The sequence below is a fragment of the Meles meles genome, chromosome 7 (assembly GCF_922984935.1).
Source record: "Meles meles chromosome 7, mMelMel3.1 paternal haplotype, whole genome shotgun sequence".
NCBI lineage: Eukaryota > Metazoa > Chordata > Mammalia > Carnivora > Mustelidae > Meles > Meles meles.
Window position 1 is genome coordinate 130,033,394 of NC_060072.1, and position 23,039 is coordinate 130,056,432.

Consider the following 23,039-nt stretch of genomic DNA (forward strand, 5'->3'; position numbering starts at 1 on the left):
ATAATTGACAGTATTTAGGGTCCCAGGTAGAAAACATGGTTATGGAAGGTCTGATGAAAGGTAGGAAAAGAAGCACCTGGCATAGAAGAAGGGGGATAAAATAATATAGTGGTCAAAACTCAAGAGTTTTGGAGTCAAACATATGTGGATTAAAATTCTAGCTTTAGTACTTCTAGTGGTTAGAATTTATTATTTCGTTTTGTGTGTGTGTGAAGTTTTTTTTTTTTTTTTTTGTAATTTCAGGCTTATTAAAAAACTTCCAAGAAACATTGAAAGAGTTCCCATATAGCTTTCACCTAGCTTCCCAAATGTCAATACCTTATATACTCATGGTATAGTTATTGATACCAAGACATCAACAATACATGGTGTAGTATTGACACATATACTCTTAACTAATCTCTAGGTCTTGTTCATATTTGTTAATTGTTCTCAGACCATCTGTTTTTCTTATTTAGAATCCACTCTAGGACCTACATTGCATGTATTTGTCCAATATCCTAGCATCCTTCAATCTATGACAGGTTTTTAGTCTTTCTTTGTCTTTTGTGAACTTGACACTTCTGATGAATAATGGTCAGTTACTTCATATAATGTCTCTGATTTGGGCTTTGTCTACTGTTCTTCATGTTTTAACATGGGTCTCTGTTTTCGGCAAAAATTATGTTTTGTGGTATTACAGAAATGGTTATTTTGTCCTTCATTGTGCATCATATCAGGAGGTATGTGACTGGTGATGTTGACTTTGATCACCAGCTTTGGGTGATGTCTTCCAGATTTTGTTCCTTCACTGTAAAGTTACTATGCTTCCTTTTGTGATGATCAGGTATCTTTTGCAACATACTTTGTGACTATGCAAATATCCTGTTTCTTATCTTACTTCCAACTTCTGATTTTAACATTCATACTTGCCAAATACAGGCAAAATACTTGGCATAATGGCTGATATATTAAATGCTAATTCTATTTTCCTAATACCAATAAATATAGTAGTTATGATTATTCCAATATAGCAAACATGAGAGCATCATAACATGGCTCAGAACATAGTATCTAATGGTGATACTGGTTCTATTGGTAAAGCAGTTTGCCTGCATTGATATTAGAGACAATGGATATCCCATCACTTCCAGCTCCTTGTTAGGAATCAAATAGGGAGCTATTTTTGTTTAGGAAACTAGTTCCAAGGAACTATTGCTATGCGAGGCACCTTCGCATGTGTAATGTAATATTCACCATCATTGACTCAGCGCTTATGAAGGTCCACACGTTATTTGGTCATTTGATCCTTATAATAAACCCTTGAAGAAACGTCTTGACTACAGATGGCAAACTGTGGCTTAAGTAGGTTAAATAATTTATGAAATCACACAGCTACTAAGCACCAAAGCAGGGATATAATTTCAAGTCTCTCTGAGTCCAAAACCATGCTAGATCATTAAAAACAAGAAAAGAACGGTTGCAAATTGAAAAATAAAGCTTCATCAGGCTCCATTAAAAGAAGATTACAAAATGTGTGTTTTCTGATTGGTAAAGGAGGAAGGCTCTAGTGATCGATTCTAAGCACTTACAGGTGAATGAGTTTTATGTGGACTTTATCCAGGTTCAAGAAGATTACTCAATTGTTTTGTGCTTCTGGAAGGATATATCACATCACAATTAAGAAATTAAGTTTATTCATAGTTAACTACAAAAAAGTTATCCTAAGAAGAATGATTATTCAATCATTCTTATTTACTAGAGATATAAATCTTATTGGAAATGAGATCATTTATGCAGGTATTCCAGACGAAAACTAGTGTCACTAGAAATACCCATGTAAATAAAGCAAAATGTATGTTTTTTCTTAAATTTTGCAGTTCCTCTCAATGTTAAGGCTTGCCATAGATAAACAAATTGAAAATCATATGTCTCAAGATTTGATTTATTTTTTGAAATGTTTTTGGGAAAAATAATATAGACCTCATTTTGCCAATAATAATAATAATAATAATATCCCACCTATTTGACAGCTACAAGATACAAATGTGTGCCCCTCAAACATCAAATGATTTGAATGACTGAAAATAAAATGTTAAAATATATGGCTAAATATTAATGATTGATTCATGAATCCATTCTCTAATAAGTGAATTCTCCCTAAATTCTTTGGACACTTTGCTATCATGAACTCATGAAGTCAGCAATTGCTTAAAGTATAGTTACTGCTGATTTTCTTGCCACAAGCTCCAAGTTCTTTTTATCAGGATTATGTCTTAAACAAATGAAATAAAGACTTGGGGGATCCAGGAAAGTGTAGCTTTATTACTGTACATAAGAAGATGTCTTAAAAAAAAGTCTTAAAATAAAAAAGCAGTTTTTATTAATGACATTTTAAAAAGTGGCTTTTAAGATGATAAATGTGCCCACTCCATATACTTTAACTTGTATTAAGAGGCTTCTGTCTTTAAAGTGTTACAGGCATTGGCAAATTAATTTATTGTTGTAATACTGCTGAGAAATAGGCAAACAAGTCAAACTAGAGTAGTGTTTACTTAGGATTACAATTCCCGTGTTATTAAAAAAGAATTAGCAGAGATCATAATAATTAGTCTGAAACAGATAGCAATCAGCTTAAGAAGAATCTGTAGAAGAGGCAGTAAGAGGTATAGACACACTTAGAGGTCTGGCAGGATGGCCCTAATTGAGTCTGATAGTCTGTTCCCAACAGCAATTTTGTGGGGTACATTGTGGGAGATTGTGATGTGGTTTTAAAGGTCACAGTTGTACATGGCTGTACCTGCCATGAATCTGCACCAGACCACCTGGGATCTATTTATAAACCTGTACAAACTCTTCAAAGAATGTTTCATAAGTTTATCCTCCCCATATGGAGAAGTCATATGTGCTTGCTTGTCTCAAAATTACCATTTCTCCTTTCAAATAATTCACTGCTTTGCACGAAGTGTCAGGAAGTAGCAAATTCAGTTGATCTTATTTATGTCACGCGTGCTCTTGAAAATTTCACTTCTGAGCTTTTATTTTATATTTTTCCCAGACTGTTAATTAATAATCACATGACAGGTTTGCTGAACCCTTCCTCCCTTTACATGGATGTATTGCTTAAGGGGTGAGATCCAAGACAGGGTAATGTGCAAAGTATGTTTCAATATTACATTGGCTTTTGTTTACAGTGGCTTTTTGTGACAAATTCCAGGGTTCTGTTAGCCTTTCTGGTTGCAGAAGAGTCCCTTGCTGAATATACAACTTGGGGTCTTTCTTATTTATTTTTTATTATGTAGCTAAAGGATGCTTAAGTAATGAGTCTTCTCTCACCTAACCAAAATTTACTCTTTGCCTTGTACTCTTTTGGTGGTACTGCAGTCCACCAGTCACCCAGCTGGAAACTTGTCCTTTTTTTCTAGACTGTCTTCCTTCACTCCCAATTTAAGTGTCCTTTCAGTAAGCACAAAGTCCTCCTGCTTTTACTTTCTGCCTATATGTTGACCCATTGCTTCTGTTCTCATGGCTTGAGGTCTCATCTGGTTAACTTCTGGTTGTTCCTTCACAAGAGTTAGTGTTAGTGTCTTCTGCTCTGGGATCAGTGGCCTCTCTTGGTCCTTACTCTGCCCCTGCCTAGTCCTGCTGTTTATCCCTATGTGATGTTCCCCTGCACCACTTTGTGAACCCCTTGAAGGAAGGAATGGGGTGGGACTTACTGACTGTTTTATCCCCAGACCCTGACTTCTGGCCTGGTATATATGAGGTGTTAAGTAAGTGATCGTCATCTGGATGAATGAACAAATAAAGTTTTTCTTCAGCTCTCCCCATGCCTGTTTTATATATCACACTGAGACAAAATAATGATCCAGTTATCCATGGGTAATTATATTGATTATATAATCATTCAGCTTCCAAACATATCATGAAATTCTAGGGAAATTTATGTTTGTTTTTGTTTTGATAGTGTGTGTGTGTGTGTGTGTGTGTTTTAAGAAGGAATAATAATAATTTTCAAAAATTTGCCTTTCTGTATGACTTTTCTCATCACTTTGTTTTAATCTCAGTTAATTAGGACCATTGCCTTTGGTGTCCATCAAACCCAGGTTCCAGTTCCAGTTTGCATCTTGGGCCATTTTTAACTACTCTGGTGCTGAGTTAGCTTCATTTTGATACAGTTATTATTTGAATCTTGCACAACTGCTTTATGTGTGTATGTATATATATAAAGAATGCTAAGTAAGACATACTAAGAAGACATAACCTGAACTAAAGGTCAAAGAGGGACTTTCTGGATGTGATCCTAGCTAGTTCTTGTTGATGCTTCTTCATATTCCTTCTGGCTCCCTGAGTTCACCTGAAACCATGGGAGGCAGTTCTAACAATTCAGCCACTTTCCAGCTTAAGTACTGTATTTCTTCTTTCTACCTGAGGGTGCGAGCATGGATAGTCTGGTGGAGGGGAGAGTTAACCTCCATTCAGTAGGAGATGGGAGTTGATGGACAAATGTCCCAGTCTCCTGATCGCCAATGAAGAGATTCTGAGGTATGTCTTTCCTGTTGTTGCTCAGAGATTCTCTAAGGAGAGAACTATCTATAACAGTAAGATACCTAATAATGTATCTACCATTGGTTTCTCTTTTCTTTGTCTCACTTTTCCCACTTTATTTACCAAATGCTTCCTGATCACCTTCCATACAAACTATCTGCCCCTAAGTCTTTATGTCAGTGTTGATATTTGGAGCACCATCCAAACTGAGCCAAGGCTTAAAGAATATGGAAGCCATGACCAACCAAGGTTGAGAGATTATGACACTCAGAAGAGGCATCATGTAGTAGTACCAGAGCCAAGGCTTAAAGGTGGCAGTTACAAGGAACTAAAAGATGCTCTAGAAGACTGGCTGGAGCAGAAAATGGGAAGGGAAATTTGTGAGGTAGCAGGGGCCAGTTTGTGTTGGGTCTTAGAACTCATGGTCACTATTCTGATATGATTGCAGATTTTTTATTTCTTTTCACTGTAACAGTATTCATTATAAAAATTATTTTTGATGTCTTTTGTGAGATATGTAATTTTGCCATTAAACCTTTTATTTGGGGGCGATTAGTAACCACTCATTTCAGTTAGTGCAGTGAAAATGGGTTTTATTGTTCCCATTAGTCAGCAAAAATTAAAAATGGTGATAAACTCTTTCTGAAGATGCAACTTTCATTAAAAAGGAGGAAATGAAAAACTAATTGAAAGTTACTATAAATTTTGAATCATTAATTTCATGCCAAAATAAGTCATTAGAAATCTCTGATGGATATAAAAAAGCAATCATTTGCAAAATTGGAATGAGCAAAATTCAATCCAGGTGTACTCTATTTTTTTTAATTTGTATATTGGGAGAGCTATAATATAGAGATTGTTGAATTTTAACAAAAAAGCCTTTTGCTATATGTAGTTTGTATGTGCTGTGGGGTTCTAAACCAACTAATTAATTTCCCTCGGGATACTTTTATTTCAGTTGGTCACCTTTGTTATAACTCATTGCTTTTCTTGCTTTTTGTTTAATGATAATATGTCTGCTTCATATCACTTCACTATGAAAAATCTAGGGTTTTTGTTTTGCCTTGTGTTTTGTTTTTATTTTACTATATATACTATGTATGTATATTTATTTTATAAATTGTATGTATGTTGAATATATAAATATATCTGATATATAAAAACATTAATAATATATAAATATTTGTCAATAATATAAATATATAATATATACATATACTATATAATAATAAAATACACATAGATAAAATTAAAAGCCTCAATCCCCTTTTTAGAAAAGAGAAGGGTAAAATTTATGAGCTTTCTTCTTAAGTCTCTTCAGTTTTCTTCTATGCAAAGGAAAAGTAGTTCTCTAATAACCAGCATTTTTTATCCTTCAACTCTGCTTCTGAAAATGGACATCATATACTAAATCTGGAGAGCTCATCACACCAAAAATAAAAATATCTGCAGGTCTAAATCACAGTGCAAGGTATCTTGTTCCATGAAACTACCTTTCATTATGGGATGTACAGAAAACAAATTGAATGTGAAACTGAAAAAAATTTTTTTGATGTTGTATCCAATGAAACTTGACAGATAACATGGTCTACTATTTTGGAGAAAACTAATCAAACTAAAAAGAACTGTAAAATGAATTGGTTACCATGATAAATGAACTGATTCTCAGTGCACAACTAAAAGGCAACAGTGATGTTAAAAGAGAGTAGCTTAAATTGCAGCAGAAACGTCCAGATTCCTTTTGCAAGCAAACACATCACAGCGCAACTTTTTTTCTTCTCACATACTTCGAACACTTAATTACCAGAAAAAAAGAAATCCTTTATTATCATCTAGGATTCAGGTTCAAATAGCCAACTGCAATCATAGTGGTGCAAAGTAGAGGCATCTTTTTTTTTTTTAAGTGGAAGACTTTTCATTTTACATTTACTATTATGCACATTATTGATTTTCTTTTCTGGTTGTTGTTCCTTGCAGAGAGTGAATCTATCTTTCGATTTTCCATTTTACGGCCATTTTCTACGTGAAATCACTGTGGCAACTGGGGGTAAGTGGTTTTCTACCCATTCACCCTAAATAATCTACAGTTTCACTATAGTTATTATTTTTAATTTACTTTACATTTCAATAGGGACGCTTATTGGGAAAACCATTGTCTTCTTCACAAAGTCATGGGTATAAATAAAACCTGAGAAAGAGTATCGCTACTGGAAAAACTTTCCAGCAGAAAAAAATTGTAGTTATAATAATTTTCAGCTTAGATTCATCTGTTTTCCTTCTACCTTTTTTCCCCCTTCTTTCCCTTCTGTGTTTTAATTCATTTTGGGGAATATGGTAAGATTGCATAAATGGGAAGAGATCTAGAAGAAAAAGGTGCTTACGGAAGTTGTTACAGTATTTTTCTTTTCTCTTAATGTGTAGAATTGATTGACATAAATATATAAACAAACACCACCTCATGTATATTAGTTTTAATTATTTCGGTCCTCCCCCCATGCCTTCAATGCCACTTAGATTGACTGGCAACTCATTTGAATCTTAAAAATAAACACTGAGATTCAGTATGAAATTTTTTAGTGTTATTTTTCTGCACAACCTTTGGAGGTTACTTTAGAGATTAACAGTACCCTAGAAAGGCAATTATTGTACTTTATAGTATATCCCGGAAGTCAGAAAAAAATGTAATCCTTGAGTGCTACTAGCAGAGATAAGCAAAAGGCCAGAGAATATCCCTGTATTCTGAGAGAAAAACATAAAAATGGAAGCCTAAGTAAAGATGTAAGTTAAAAGAAATCCAGGCCGAGTGCCCGTGTCTAATTCACCAAAGACCAGAGTCCTTCTCCTGTACTGGGTTTCATGATTGCTCTTCTGAAAGGATAAGAGAGTCCTGTTGATCACTACTGCCATATTTTAATATGAGACTTAGAATTAGGTAGGAATCAGAATAAGCTTTGTAACTGGAAATATCACCAAGCAAATAAGAGTTTTTGAGTATCTACTCTGAGCAAAGGTAAATACAGGTACCTCTGTCTTGGGATAACATAGCCTACTGGACTATTAGAGTGAAGCAGAATGTGGCAGTTCCTTAGAAAATAGAAATCATGAAATACGGGTTTCCAGGGATGACAAAGCTCAGACAGCTGTGAACATTCTGTATAGAGAAATGATTGTTTAAGATCTTCCTTGAAGGATGTCTCAGTTTCGAGGGTCGTGTAGGGAAGGAAGAGTAGGTCCCATGGAAGGATATCTTGAGTAATTATACGGAACAAGAAATGGGTAAGGTATATTTCGGGTACCAAATAATTGAGTTTGAGTGAAGCTGAGAGTGGGTTTACAAAAAACATGGCCTATTAAGATGATAAAAGTAGATTGGGACAATTTTATATACTGCCTCAAGAGTCAGTTGGAGTCGTTGGTACTTATTTAGGTAAGTTTGTGTAACACCTTCAAGTATAAAAAGACTGGTGTTAGTACACATAATTGGAAGAATATTGCAATAGTTTGTGTGACACATATTGAGGGCCTTGGCAATTCTGTGGCTTCAAACAGAGAAATGATGCTGTCAGACAAAATTACAGACTCAAGCAGAAGAGCGGGTTTTAGGGAATGCCAATGGTGTCAGTTCTGAAACTATTAAATTATGTGTAAAGAAAGGACTAAGCATGGGGCACCTGGGTGGCTCAGTTGGTTAAGCATCCAGCTCTTGGTTTCGGCCCAGGTCCTGATCTCAGGCTTGTGAGATTGAGGCCCGGGTCAGGGTCTGCGCTTTGCATGGAGGCTGCTTGTCCCTCTCCTCCCACTCTGCCCTTCCCCCCCTCAAATAAATAAATAAAAGCTTTTAAAAAAGAACTAAATATAAGCAAATTCACAGAAGGACCATGTCTTTCTGAGCCCACTGTGTATTTCTGTGCTAGTATATTGCATGGCATTTAATAGCCATTTAATTGATATGTTGAAGGAATTTGACAGCGAGAGAGAGAGATCACAAGTAGGCAGAGAGGCAGGCAGAGAGAGAGAGAGGGAAGCAGGCTCCCTGCCAAGCAGAGAGCCCGATGTGGGACTCGATCCCAGGACCCTGAGATCATGACCTGAGCCGAAGGCAGACGCTTAACCCACTGAGCCACACAGGCGCCCCTAGACACAAATTTCTTTAAGACTGAAATGACCTTAAAGATGTCTGTGTTACTGCTAAGACCAGCACCATTTTAAAAAACAGAAAATAGTTTAACAATACAGACATCTGCCTAAGTTATTGTGACCCATCTTTATATTTAAATATATATGTATTTAATTATGAACACACTTAAGTTTATAGTTAAAAATGTAAATAAAAACTAAATATCTGTCCATTTATTTATAAATCATAAGCATGAGTCTTTGTTAAGCATTTTAATTTTCAAAAGCTTCAATCATCCATACAAATAACAAAATGATTGGAAATACCATCTTATTTTCTGGTTCACTGGTAACAGAATTTGAAAGCATTCATTTATCTTTTTATTTAAAAGATACTTCAGAATACAAATATTCCAGACCTTAAAAAACGAGTACTCTGTGCCTCTCATAAAAACATTTCATTAATGACACCACTAAGCTGTGTTATTTGCATATATATCACACTGCTTTCATTCTCTTGCTTTATCAATACTCTTATCAGTTCTTTTTCATTATTAGGCTGCTTAGGTGGTATTTTAAATGTTTTAAAAAGTAGATTTTTTTCAAAAAGTAGATTTAAGTGTAAGGATTTGATTTTTAATTCTCGTGACCATCACTTGTAATGATATCTTTTTCATGAGCCTATCCTGGGTACATCATACAAACTATATTGACACAAAATGTGGGGACGGGTTAGTGATGCATTCAGAATCATGGGGAAGAGAAAGGTTGACAATATCCAGATCATTCTGGCCCCAGAATTTAAGTATGTAGACAGGTGCTGGTTCATAATTAAAATAGTGTGTGGAATTGCCGGCAGTTGTACGTGAGATTAGGAATCAAAGATGACATAAATTAAAAAGGTAATGATGAACATGTATTATTCACCTTGATTGTACAAAGGATTTGCCCTCCCTTCCCTTCAACATGAATTTCTAATTGGAGGTTTAATGAAAAATTAAAAAACTGCTTAGAATTTTTTCTCAGGGTACAAAAGCAGTTTTATTCACCCTTCTCTGTTTTCTTTCTTCTGTTGTGGTTTTGTTGTTGTTTTTTTAAATATAACTGACATACAGCACTATTTTCATGTAAGCCATTGAATATTAAATCAATTTTATTTCATTTGCCACATGATAATTGATGAAATAAAAAATGTTCATTATGTCTTCAGTGTTTAAGATATGAAACGTCAGAGCATGGCATTTAAAACGTCAAAAAGACGAAAGTAAAACATTTACCTTCCTTCTTTCCCTGCCTCCTCCTCCATACACTCCCCTCCCAAGAAAAAACCCACCATTACCCTTTGAGCTGTGGTATGTTAAATTCAAATTTAGAGTAATTTCCTAAATTTGGTCTATAGTCATTCACTCTTTTTTTTCACTTTAAGTCCCCAAGAAGAGAGGTTTTTAAAAAAAAGAAAGAAAAGAAAAGAAAATCAGTGTGTATTATTTTGATTGGGTTTTCTGGATATGAAAATCTCCCAGTTCTTTTTTTGTTCTCACTTTCAAATAGTCATATTTTAATTGTAGTTCCAAATAATATTTCATACTTTTTGGAAGGACTTGATTAACAACAGTTATAACAGGCTTTTTTAGAGTGGAAGAGAGTTCATTATTACTCATGATGATTGATTTACAGATACCAAGTCTGTCGTCTTTCAAGTGTATAACCTCATAGAACAGAACAGAATGCATCCATTAACTTTCTGAATCTAGCAAAAAAGTGAATGGAGTTATTTTGTCTTTTAATATTATTATTACCATTGTTGTTATTATTAAGAGAAAGCAGAAGTTATGGGTCCCTGGACATCTGATGCATGAAGGGAAAGTACTGAAGGGATAGATGCTGGACAAAATAAAGCCATCCCATTAGGTTCACTAATTTAAAGTAACAAACAAGATCTCAAGGATTCCTGGACGGAAAGATAAGTTTTGTGATGCCCGCTTTGCTGTGTCTAAACTTCTCTGTGAAGTCCCTCTGAAAACCTGAGAGAATTCATTTTAGCAGTCCTCCTAGATGATTCATTGTTCCCCAGACTGTCTAGTGTCCAGAATTAAATTCAGCAGATTCACCAACACTGCTACATTTCTTCGCACCATGGCTTTATGAACTGCATGTTCTCAAGCCCCTTTGCTGCTTCTGTGTATTGACACATCATATTCCGTTAATTGACTCCTTGGGACCAGGCGTAAGTGTGGCTGGAGATTAGAGCAATAGGAGTGGGGCGACCCAGGAAAGAGACTCAAGTCACTAGGAATGAGCAAGAAAATTCCGAGAGGCAGACATATGGGCAGAACAAAGGAAGAAAATTCTAGAAAAACAAAAAGGAGAGGACCATTAATGCATGATAGTTAAATCATGATTGGGGTCAGAAATGACGAATGTTGATCAGCTGGGATAGGAGCCTGGGTAAACAACACATTCTCCAGATTTAGCACCTTCCTTTGCCATGACAGCCAGAGAGGAGTCTACCCATCCCTGGTGCTTAGACATTCTCCTAGGAACACTTGCCTCTGGAAAGCACCATTTATCCTTTCAGGGGTCCAGGCTTTATTTGAAATATTGGCAACAAATATTTTGCTTGCATCCTGTCCTAGTCACTTCATCAATAATTCAGAAAAATAACAATATTGCACAGATGCTCAAATAAATCACCCAATTGAAAACAAAGGGTATCTAGGTAATGAATTAGTAAAGTAGCAAGGCACAGCCGGTGCTCCAACGTTGTCTGATCCTGGAAAAGAAGGGGAAAAATACGAAGCTCTTGACTGACTTTGTACCCAAGCCAGTTCAGGAATAAATTCGGAGAAGCTCCCTGAATTCCTCCTGAAGCCAGCAATTGCAATTCAGTATTTTGGAGAAGTAGTCTGGCGTCTAGGTTAAGATAAATATACTGATATTCAAATCAGAATATACAAGTTTATAAGTCAAACTAGTCATAGCTGTTATAATCTTTAGGAAATTACTTTCTATCTGTCTTGCCTCAATTTTCCAATCTCTAAAATAGCATAATAGAAGTACCTAGCCCAGAAAGAGTTCTGTTCAAGTTTAACTAATATTCTGTTATTGTTACCTATTTCATAGAAAATGCTAATTAATAGCATATATTATTGTTACTATTCTTTTACATATATAATTTTTCTCTTTTATCCTTTTCAAAATACTTCCTTCGTAAAGCTGTGCTTACTTCTTGCAGTAGTTTGTTGTGTTTCCTTTGATGTCATTATCCATATCGCAGAGAATGTTTAAAGAGTTAACTTGTCATTATCTCCATTTTAAAGACTGACTCATCCATTCAGGAGTGGGAGGTACAAAGGGTCTAGATGACTTGGGATGTCCTCTTTATCAGCATAGGCATATCTGTCCTCTGTAACTGCAGGGCAGAATCTCCTCTAAAGACCTCCCAATGCCAACATTCTGTGACTCTGTATCACCAAATTTAACAATTCTGTAACGCATGGCAGAAGAATGTTGCGATATTTCTCTAATTGTGGTACGATAGGCTGTAACTGGATAACAGGCATGATTATCATCAGCAGGCCACACATACCATGCTTCCTATTCTACCCTTTGTGTGACAAGAACTTCGAGGACGAGTCATCAAAGTATAAAGTTAGTTATGGCTAACTGCTAGACATCCCCCCAGCAGCATCTAGATGGCCTTTTATGGATTTGAGATTCACTTAATTGCTAATAACCAACTTGAAAATGTACTGAATACCCAACCACAAGTTCAAAATTAAGTATTTGTCTAGTTAAATTTATGTGTGATGGTTAGACTTTGAATTAGGAGACAGATTTTCTTATGGGTAACCGTTATTTCAGTGCTCACCATTATTTTCAGTTCCTTTTCTTAATTTTTAATACTTCACAGAAAACTAGTAGGTGTACTGTGAAAACAGCTCAAAATGGTGTTCCCATTTCAACTGATACAGCTCTGAGGCTTAAACATAGCATTAAAAAATAATAATTCTATATGTTTTGTTGGCTATTTCTAATGGGGTTATGGTAGATTAAGATTGCATTGTTGGTCTGACTAGCTGGGGGGCTACAGAGATATTTTCATTTAATCTTCTTGGATTATTGTTCAAATGAGAGGTTTCTGCTGAAGGCAAAGAAGATTTAAAAAACACTTTTTAATTGGTTTATTATCATTTTCCATAGCTACTTTAAAAAGCAAGCATCATTTTAGTTAATAATTTGCAGAGAAAACCCATAGCACTTTTAGATTACTCTAGAAAAATAGGAAATAAGGAGAAATTGAACAACTAGATTTTGAAAAAAAAAAGGATTATGTAACTGTTAAAGAGTTAAAGCTCTTTAACATTTTTTTTTTTAGATTTTTATTTATTTATCAGAGAGAGATCACAAGTAGGCAGAGAGGCAGGCAGAGAGAGTGAGAGGGAAGCAGGCTCCCTTCAGAGCAGAGAGCCCGACGTGGGACTCGATCCCAGGACCCCGAGATCATGACCTGAGCCGAAGGCAGCGGCTTAAACCACTGAGCCACCCAGGCGCCCCTCTTTAACATTTTTTAATTATGGCAAATATAAGTAGGGTAAGATTTACCATTTATGGGTTGGCCATGAAGTTTTAGTCATTAAGTCAGCTCTGACTTTTTTTTCTCCTGTTTTTTTTTTTTCTTTGAAGTAGCAATTCTCTGAGTTATCAGCTCCCTCCACAATGCATTGAAAACACAGCTACTCCCCGAAACTTTACACCAGTGCACTCTTGTAAGCAGTGTTCACTATTCTCTCTTTTAACCTTTCCAGTTCTCAATAATTAGAGATTATTTTGGAGAATTTTTTAAAGCTTTTTTTTTTAACACTAGATAAAATCAAATAAAACTGATTACACAATTTGGAAATTATTGAGTACTCCTAACTTATATACAGTTTAAAACAATAAGACTTATGAGGGGCGCCTGTGTGGCTCAGTCATTAAGCATCTGCCTTCGGGTCATGATCCTGGGGTCCTGGGATCTGAGCCCCACAGTGGGCTCCCTGTTCAGCAGGAAGTCTGCTTCTCCCTCTCACACTCCCGCACTCCCGCAGTTTGTGTTGCCTCTGTCATTGTCTCTGTGTCAAATAAGTTAAAAAAAAAATCTTTAAAAAAATAAGACTTATGAAATGTTATGTAACTAAGAATTAAAATTATAAGGTGGTGTGTTAACATGGAAAGAGCACTTATGATGATGATTAAGATACAAAATTGCAATTACGTACAATAGTATTTATTTTAAAATACCATGCAAATAAAATGGAAGGAAAAACAATGCTGGTTGTTTTGTAATGGTGGTTATTTTTCTGTTTCTGAGTTTCCAAATGTTAGGTTGAAAATAAGGTCGTATTTCAATCCTTATATTTATTATTATAAAAAGTAAATAGGAATCTGACTTCTTTTCAATGCAGATGGCTACTGTTTTAACACCATTAATTTTTTTAATTTTCCCACTGATATACAATGCTATTGCTAAAGTCTTAATTTTCATAGAATTTGAAATATATTATGTGGGTTAACTTGATTTCTTCTCTCATAAATATAAAATACACTAGAAATATAAAATACCCTAGAAGAAAACTAGAGAGAATTGCTTTGTAATCCTGAATTGGGACTATTTTACTAAGAATAATACAAAACCCTGGGGCTCCTGGTGGCCTGGTCAGTTAAGCATCTGTCTCTTGGTTTTGGCTCAGGTCATGATCTCAGGACAGCGAGATGAAGCCCCAAACTGGGCTCCTGCTCAGGGCAAAGTCAGCTTGAGATTCTTATCTCCTCCCTCCCCCTCTTCCTCTACTCCTGCCCCTCTGCTCCTTCTCCCCACTCACATCAGCTCTCTCTCTCTTACCCTGTCCCAAAAATAATAATTATAATACAAAACCCAGAAACCATAAAAGAAAATATTGATAAAACTGTGTATATTAAAATTTGATTATATTAAAAATTCATGACATTTAAACATCAAAAATTAAGAAAAAGGAAATAAAAACGAAGAAAAGTATTTGCAACACACATGACAGTCAATGGGCTATTTTCCTTAATACGTAAGGCGTTATTGTAAGAAAAAGATAAATATGGCAACAAAGCAATGGGCAAGTGGCAAAGGCAATTTATTAAAAAGGAAATTACAGGAACTTCTGATTTCAGCTCCCCATTACAAAGACCTTAGAAGTTGTCATTCTCAGTCTAACAATAAGAAAAAGTTACCTAAGCTGAAAATCAGTAACTTTCGTTGGACCCATCAGAGAGCTGAGCTTATAAGACAAACCACCCTCCCTAGAATCTGGAAAGACAGGTGTATCCAAAGAGACGTAATAGGTATCTGATTACGTGGAGCAGAAGCCACTGGCACCACAAATTGGTAGCAACATTTAAATGGTAATTTCAAGAGTTGGAGTGTGGATAAGCCTAAGAAACTCCTGGAGTCTCTGGTCTTAGGGGGGGCCCTTAAGCTTTTATGGGCTTGACTTCCACAAGCCCTGTCAGATTAGAGTAAAGATCTGAAAGGGTCCCCTCATGACTCTGCTGGGAGAGAGGAAGAGTAATCATTGTGAGATACATATAGAACTTTCTCCAGGGGCGCCTGGGTGGCTCAGTGGGTTAAGCCGCTGCCTTCGGCTCAGATCATGATCTCAGGGTCCTGGGATCGAGTCCCGCATCGGGCTCTCTACTCAGCAGGGAGCCTGCTTCCTCTCTCTCTCTCTGCCTGCCTCTCTGTCTACTTGTGATCTCTCTCTGTCAAATAAATTAAAAAAAAAAAAAAAAAAAAGAACTTTCTCCAAAACAAAGGCCTAATCTGCAGGGAAAGATTTTTTTTTTCTTGGCCTTAACCTAGCTAGAAGATGCTTTTGTATTTCCTCTAGAGCTACCTCTAGAGCTACTTAGGGGAAACTAACAATAACAATAGATGCTGAACTGAAGTCAGGGCTTCCTGGAGATAGACTGAAAATGTTACAGCCAGGGTCAGGGTGGGGGATACTATTCCAAATAAAACTGCCTTTGAAGTTCACAGCCCAAGAACATGGGCCCATTAAAAACTGACAAACATTTAAAATGGAAATTTGAAGGGAAAAAGTACGGGGGAAAAAAATCAAACACCCAACAACTATGGGGCAATAATAGAAGATGTAACATAGACATAGCAGGAACATCAAAGGAGAAGAAAGAGTAGAGAAGAAGAAATATGTGCAATAATAGTGGTGAAGAACTTTCCAAAATCACGAACAGTCATCAAATCTGGAGCTCACCAAGTGCCGACCAAGAACACAAAGTAACACTCTGAGGCATATATTTTTTAAACTGGGGGAAAAATAGTAAATAGATAAATGAATAAATAAATAAATAAATAAATAAATAAATAAACAAGCAAAGAGAAAAAGCTTAAAAGAAGCCAGAGAAAACCACACCTGACTTACAAACACCCAACCAGTACCTCTCAAAACTGACAAGGTCATCAAAAGCAAAGGAAAATCTGAGAAACTGTCACAACCCAAAGGAGCCTAAGGAGACATAACGACAAAATATAATGTGGTATTTTGGGACTTGGAACAGAAAAAGGACATTATGTAAAGCCTAAGGAAATCAGTATGTTTACCTAATAACTTTGGTGGTAATTATGTATCACTGTTTAATTAATTTTTTTTATTTATTTGACAGACAGAGATCCCAAGTTGGCAGAGAGTCAGGCAGAGAGAGAGGAGGAAGCAGGCTCCCTGCTGAGCAGAGAGCCCGATGCAGGGCTCAATCCCAGGATCCTGGGATCATGACCTGAGCCAAAGGCAGAGGCTTTAACCCACTGAGCCACCCAGGCGCCCCTGTTTAATTAATTTTGACAAAGATTCCATACTGATAGATGTTAATGGTATGGGAAACAGAGTATCCGGGATATTGAAAGGCTCTGTATTACCTTTGCAACTTTTCTTTAAATCAAAACCTATTTTAAAATAAAAAATATTTTTCAAAAGGGAAAATTTTAAAAATGGCTATTAAATATGGAATAATATGTCATCTCACTGCTAATAAGAGAAAGCAAATTAAAACTATGGTATATTATTTCCACTCATACGGTTTGAAAAGATTTTAGAAGAGCAAGTTAGAGAAATCAAAAAGGCTTTTTTAGGGTATGGAGAAAAAGGTACTCTCACGCATTACTGGTGTTATTGTCTATTAAAGTATAAAATGTGTAACTGACACTGCCATTTCTTGTTCTGAAAGTGGGTCATCTAGGTAAACTAATGTATAAGGATGTCTATTGCTAAAGATTAGAAAAACAATCTGCGTATCTATCAATGAGGATGTTCAGGTTAGGGACAGGTAAACTAAAGGTTTGTGTACCCATGGGATGGAGTACCCTGGAGTTTGAACAGAATGAGATCATTCTCCATGACTTAGTGAAAGAAGCAAGGTGCAGACCAGTATTACAGAATAAATGTATGTGTATGCATGTATATATTTACAGGTATGTATTTATGCATCAGAAGCTATTGCTGAAATGATCTGAAAGAATATATATATGCTTTCAAGTGCATAGACAAATCGAGAAGGACATACAAGAAACTATTAATAGTACTTAACCTTAAAGAGGAGAATTGGTGGATTGCTAGAGACTGGGAATACAAAGGGGATGTAATTTTCACAATCATTTCGCATTTCAGATCATTACTATGTGCATGTATTACCCTTTCAAACACCATTAATATTTAAAATTCTTACTGGTGTAAGAATTGATCAGGAATAAATTTGCTCAATACATGTATTTCTTTTCATGCAATATAATCCTATATATTTATCAAACAAAATGAATATGTTAAGAGTATGAAGAATTTGAGAGGCGGGGGGGGAGGTTGTGTGGGGGTAGGAAGGGAAAAAAATGAAACAAGATGGGATCAGGAGGGAGACAAACCATAAGAGGCTCTTAATCTCACAAAACAAACTGAGGGTTACTGGCAGGTGGGAGGGGAAGAATAGGGTAGCTGGGTTATGGACATCGGGGAGGGCATGTACTATGGTGAGTGTTGTGAAATGTGTAAACCTGATGACTCACAGACCTGTGCTCCTGGGGCAAATAATACATTATATGTTAATAATAATATTGAAGTATAAGGTATAAAGCTTTTTTCGTTACTTTTATTTCACAATTTCTTGTGTTTTAGAATTTTCAGATAGTGGCAAGTGTTCATAAAATTGCCATTTTAAGAGTATTTGCTTAAATTGTTTGCTGAAGGATTGATCAATACCCTCTTAAAACATAGAAACCACAACTCTCTTAGTATCTCTGATGTTCCTGAGAATAAACCTGAGTTAATATCAAATTATGGAATATGGCAGGAAAAGGAGGGCAGAAAAGGATTTTAGTGATTTTTGGTTTAAAAGTTATAGTAATATTAAGACTAGGATATCTCAGTCTAATTAATGAACAACACATTTTTATGTTATTAGCAACTGCTTAGTTAACACTACAATGATTGCAAACTGAAAACGAATTCCAGGATATTTTCTGAGGAGAAATAAGAAACTGTGAGTAGTTTGTATCTGTTGTAAGAAGCCTTGCAGATGTGGATGCAGGAAGCCCTGGGGTTCTGGGAACAGACCAACAAGAAGGGTAAGAGAATTAGAAATGAGTAAGGCCAGAACTGGTGGAGTTCCTCTTTCGGTGGCCTTGGGATATTTTTATTTCAGGATTTGTCGTGGACTGAACATCTGTGGCCCCCAAAATTCATATGCTGAAGCTCTAACCCCCAGTGTGGTTCTGTGTGGAGATGGATCTCTAGGAATGTAATTAAGGTTAAATGAGGTCATCAGGGAAGGCCCTGGTCCAATGGGATTAGTGACCTTGTACAAAGAGACACCAGAGAGGTCATTCTCTCCCTGGGCACATTCAGAGGAAAGACCATGTGAAGACTTTGTGAGAAAGTGGCTGCCTACAAGCCAGGAAAAAAAGCCCTTAGTAGAAACCAAACCTGGCTGGAACCTTGATCTTGGACTTTCTAGCCTTTCCAGAACTATGAGAACATTAATTCCTGTTGTATAAGCCACCTTGTCTATGGTATTTTTTATGGTAGCCTGAGCCAACTAATACAGATGTCCAAAGGGCTTAGTAACTTTGGTCTTCAAACTCAGTAGGAATCATCTCCAGAAATAACAGATTTTCTGGAACAATGTGATACTTAAGTTCTCATCAATGTCCTAATTCTTCGTAACCTGTCTTTTAGCCAAACTATAAGAATCAGGAGCCAGCCTCCTCCGAGAAGCAGAAGCTTGTCTGGGTTTCAGGACTGGCTACATCAGGGTGGTAGAATGAGAAGGGAGAGTGATATGTGCAGGCAGCCAAAGCAGAGAGTTATTCTGCTTCACTGAGGCACTGTGGGAGGTGGGCAGATGGCGGTGACGGCATAGGGTCAGGGACTGGTGCAGGCCAGAAGGGATGAATTCCAGACCCCACAATGGCTCAGAAAGGAAGACACAAAGGACAGCGGACAGCTGTTGGCTGCCTTCAGTAGATATGCTTTTGCACAGAAGGAAACACTGGCCTGACGGGACAGCTGGCAAATACCTCAGTCTAGTATGCGGTCGAGAATGGGTACAAGGAAGAGTTCCAGGACGAGCTACTGAAGGTACTGAGGAAAAGCGGTGGTAGAAGTAAGGAATTTCATTACCCCTGTCTCTGCACAAGTATCTCTGTTGAGAAATGTGTGGCTTTTCAAATATTGTCCAAGTGGCTTCCTCATTTCAGTGCATTCCTCGGCCAAGAAATAACTCGTCTGTTCTGTGTCCACACAGAGTATTTAAATCACTTGCCTTTTCCTATACACAATAGATGGTACACTTTCTGGTCACAGACGAGAGCACGCGCTGCTTGCTCCTCAAGCGATGATGGGGTGTTTGTACAACGGTCGGTCCTCCAGTGTTTCTTCCACAGCTTGGCACCCTTAATACCAGGCTCTCACCTATTGGGGAAGGCCGGGAAGCTGCTATTCACTTCTGTTTTACAAAATCATAATTTCATAAACTCAACAGCAGCCCTGTTTTTTCACCATTTCATGCTTGGCACCTGGCCACCACTAAACTGATAAAACGTTGGCATGAGTAACAGACTGCCTACAAATTACCTGGAGGTTCCTTATAAATGTGGGTTTCTGGGTCCTGCACCAGACGGCTCCCCTGGGCTGATGTCAACGTTCTGTGTAGGAGGGGCAAAGCGTCAGCCACCTGGTTAGATGAGGGATGAGCCTGGAAAAGGGTCTTTAAGCTGAGATGGCAGAGCAGGGACACCAGTTTTGCATAGATTCTGTTTCCTTTAATTAAAAGAGCAAAATTTTCTTACATTTCACTTTTCAAAATGCATGTAGGTTTTACATTTTAAGTTATTTTCATTTTACTGGGGAGACAAGGCCAACCTGATGTGGATGGTGGAGACTAAAACCCTCATCCCCAGCCACCTCTAGGCACCCACATTCCCTACTGGATCTGCTTTATGGAAGCAAGACCCAGAAATCTGAGTTTCATCAACTCTCCTAGTGAGTCTCATGTTTATTATGCTTGCTAAGGGGACAAAACACATTTTAAGAAACACAGTGCCTTTATGTAACTCACATCTGGTCAGTGGAGACTCTAGTAAAAATGAACTTATAAAAATCTTTCTATTTTTACCATAGAGAAAGCAATTAGAAGTTTTAGGCATAAATTCAACTACAGCTGCCTATAAACCATAAGAGGGAAAAAAAAGTCACTACTCATCCCTAGATAGCGGATCTAATTACTTTCTTGTAATAGTTTGACAGGGCAAGATTTAGACTACAGAGCACAGGCTTGCCCTTCCAAGGCTCAATGTCACCTCTGTTTTGTGTCTGTCCTCCAGAGTTTCTCACTGGGGACCTGTACTTGTTCTTCCATTTTTGTGGTCTGGCAGTATGCAGAGATAGTTAGTGCCTGATGTCTTTCATTAACTCTTCCCCCAAATCTGTGCTCTACAGTATAATAGGATGTATTCCCACCTCTGCATTCTTATTTTTTTAAGTTATTTTCTTTAGGAAATAAGGGATTTCTGCGTAGTCTCCTCAACATTTCCCCAATGCAAAGCAAGGAATAGGTCAACAAAACCCTCTCAGCAAGGCTCAAATGCAAAATTTTGGATGATCCTTCCAATTAGCATTGTAGTCCGATGCTGTGTAGGTAAGGTCTCAGAAAGGGGATAGCAGAGAAGACTATGTTGTCCCGTTCAAGGATCGGATTCACTGAGACTATATCTGTTACAACCACCTCATTCAAGTAACTCATTCTGAAAGTGAACAGCTTCTGTAGTAGCTCCCTGAAAAATCGAGCTTGCAGCCCACCAGAGCCGTAGGCAGAGAAGGGATGTGAATGCCAGGCTGAGTAACAGCTCTGCCGCTTCCGCTTGGCTTATATTAAAAGCAATGGCTTTTCTAAGATTCAAGTGTTCTCTGGGAGAGCCTTTTCTACTCTAAGTGTCAGGCAAAAGGACATATGAAAAGAAAAGCTTTTCTTCTAAATTTTAAAGGATAACGAATAAATGCAAAATGAAGAAGAAATTTTGTGGGTCCCAGTTTTGGAAGGGCAGCAATAAGAACAACAACAACAAAAAGTGTCGAAAATATCATTATGGGGGTTGTGATTTTCTGACATACCAATCTATTTCTGGTTGTTAATCATATGTGCAAGGCCCATGATTTCCAATGGGAGTCAAATGTGCTTCCTTTTGGCCTACCCTCTTCGGGTCAGCATGAACCCCAGCCTTCTATCCGGGAACCACATTTTAGATCTGTAGATTCTACCCCAACCTCCATGCTTGGAGATGCCTTCATGTCTGCTGTTCGGCTTGAAGATACTGAGAATCTACCTTTAACTCAGAGAATAGTTAAGATAATTTATTAACACTAAACACGAAAATGTTTGGTTTGTTAAATCATGTTTAAAAATTCTGCCGCTTTGTCCATTTCCATGTAGTAAAGTACAATCCGTCATTTTCATTCCTTTTGCCTTAATCAGAAGCTTCAAGCCAATAAACATCTACATTTTCCAGTGAGGTATTTGTTTGCTGAGCCACATACGTAAAACTTTGAATGACCATCGCAGAGACTTTCTAACCATAAGTGATTTTTCTTTCTCCAATAAATGCAGTTTAAGTGTCTAGACCTTGATATTTGGCAGTTGGACACACTATCCCTGATGCAGAGCCCCTTGGTAGCAATGAGGAAGTAATTTCTTAATCTAATGAAGTAGATCATTTAAAACTCGGGACATCATATCTGCAGTTTGCTTTAAAACAAAAATAAGTAGTTTACATCTAGAAGCAGTATTTCTGTTAATGCATTGTGCCTTCCATAGCCTGTGTTTATTTCATTAGGATGTTTTTGTTAATGATTTCTCTACTACCTCTGACATATCCTGATCCAGTGGGGTTTTTTAAAAGATTTATTTATTTATTTTGGAGGAGTAGGCAGAGGGAGAGAGAAAATCTCAAGCAGATGCCCCTTCTGAGCACGGAGCCTGATGTGGGGCTCAGTCTCACCACCCTGAGTTCACGATCTGAGCCAAAATCAAGAGAGGATGCTTCACCGACTGAATTACCCAGGGCCCCCCTGAACTGGTGTTTTAATCAAGGATATATTGGTTATGGCATTTGGTCACACCACCCTTCCTGTGTCTTAACTCAAATGCTAATGAAGTACATTTTAGCCTGTGCAGAATGAAATAAATGGAATATATAAATCCCCGTAGTATAGGCTGTGTAAATCATTATTGCTTTTTTTATTATTTTCAAAAATATGATTTAAACAGTAAAGGGTCAAGGAGTGAAAATCTGAATACTTCATAGCACTGAGGACCTAGGCGGTCTGGAAGAGTTTCAAATCTCCTTTAACTCTGTTTCTGACAAGTGGTCCCTAAGTGTAGATTAAGGATTTCTCCTTTTGCTGCACTTTCTGAGCCAATGCTTACTTTATATAGCTGCAATGAGGAGCTAAATGTTTCCAATATGTACTAAATTCATTTTCAGTGAAAAATCCCAAGGCAAATGAGAATTTATAGCCTTGCATTTAACAAGAAAGTGAAATTATGGGTGAATGAGATCTTTTTCTGGGTTGAAAAGAATTATTGAGGTTCAGCATTTTAGTGAACCTATTGTTAGTACTAGGTATTTTTTTTTCCTACTTCCTTGGTCTCCAATTCCCTTGTAAATAGCAAGGAATAGTGCTGGACATTATTGATGAAACAGCCCCAAATGCGTGATCTCTGTCCTCAAGAGAGGTAGAGATATACCATATATCTGTATAGGTATATACTATGGGATACATAAGGTGGATGGTTCATGTGTGCCACCTGTAGACCTCAGAATATATTGG

At 37.0% G+C, this 23,039-nt stretch overlaps 1 protein-coding gene across 2 annotated transcripts in view; it reads left to right on the forward strand.

Moving 5' to 3' along the window:
• Positions 1-23,039, forward strand: part of PLXDC2 (plexin domain containing 2) — a 470,012-nt gene that overhangs the window by 237,037 nt on the left and 209,936 nt on the right. For both annotated transcript variants that reach the window (XM_046011960.1, XM_046011961.1), the window contains exon 4: positions 6,505-6,574. In XM_046011960.1, the coding sequence (XP_045867916.1) occupies positions 6,505-6,574 (70 nt within the window). The remainder of the gene's footprint in view (positions 1-6,504; positions 6,575-23,039) is intronic.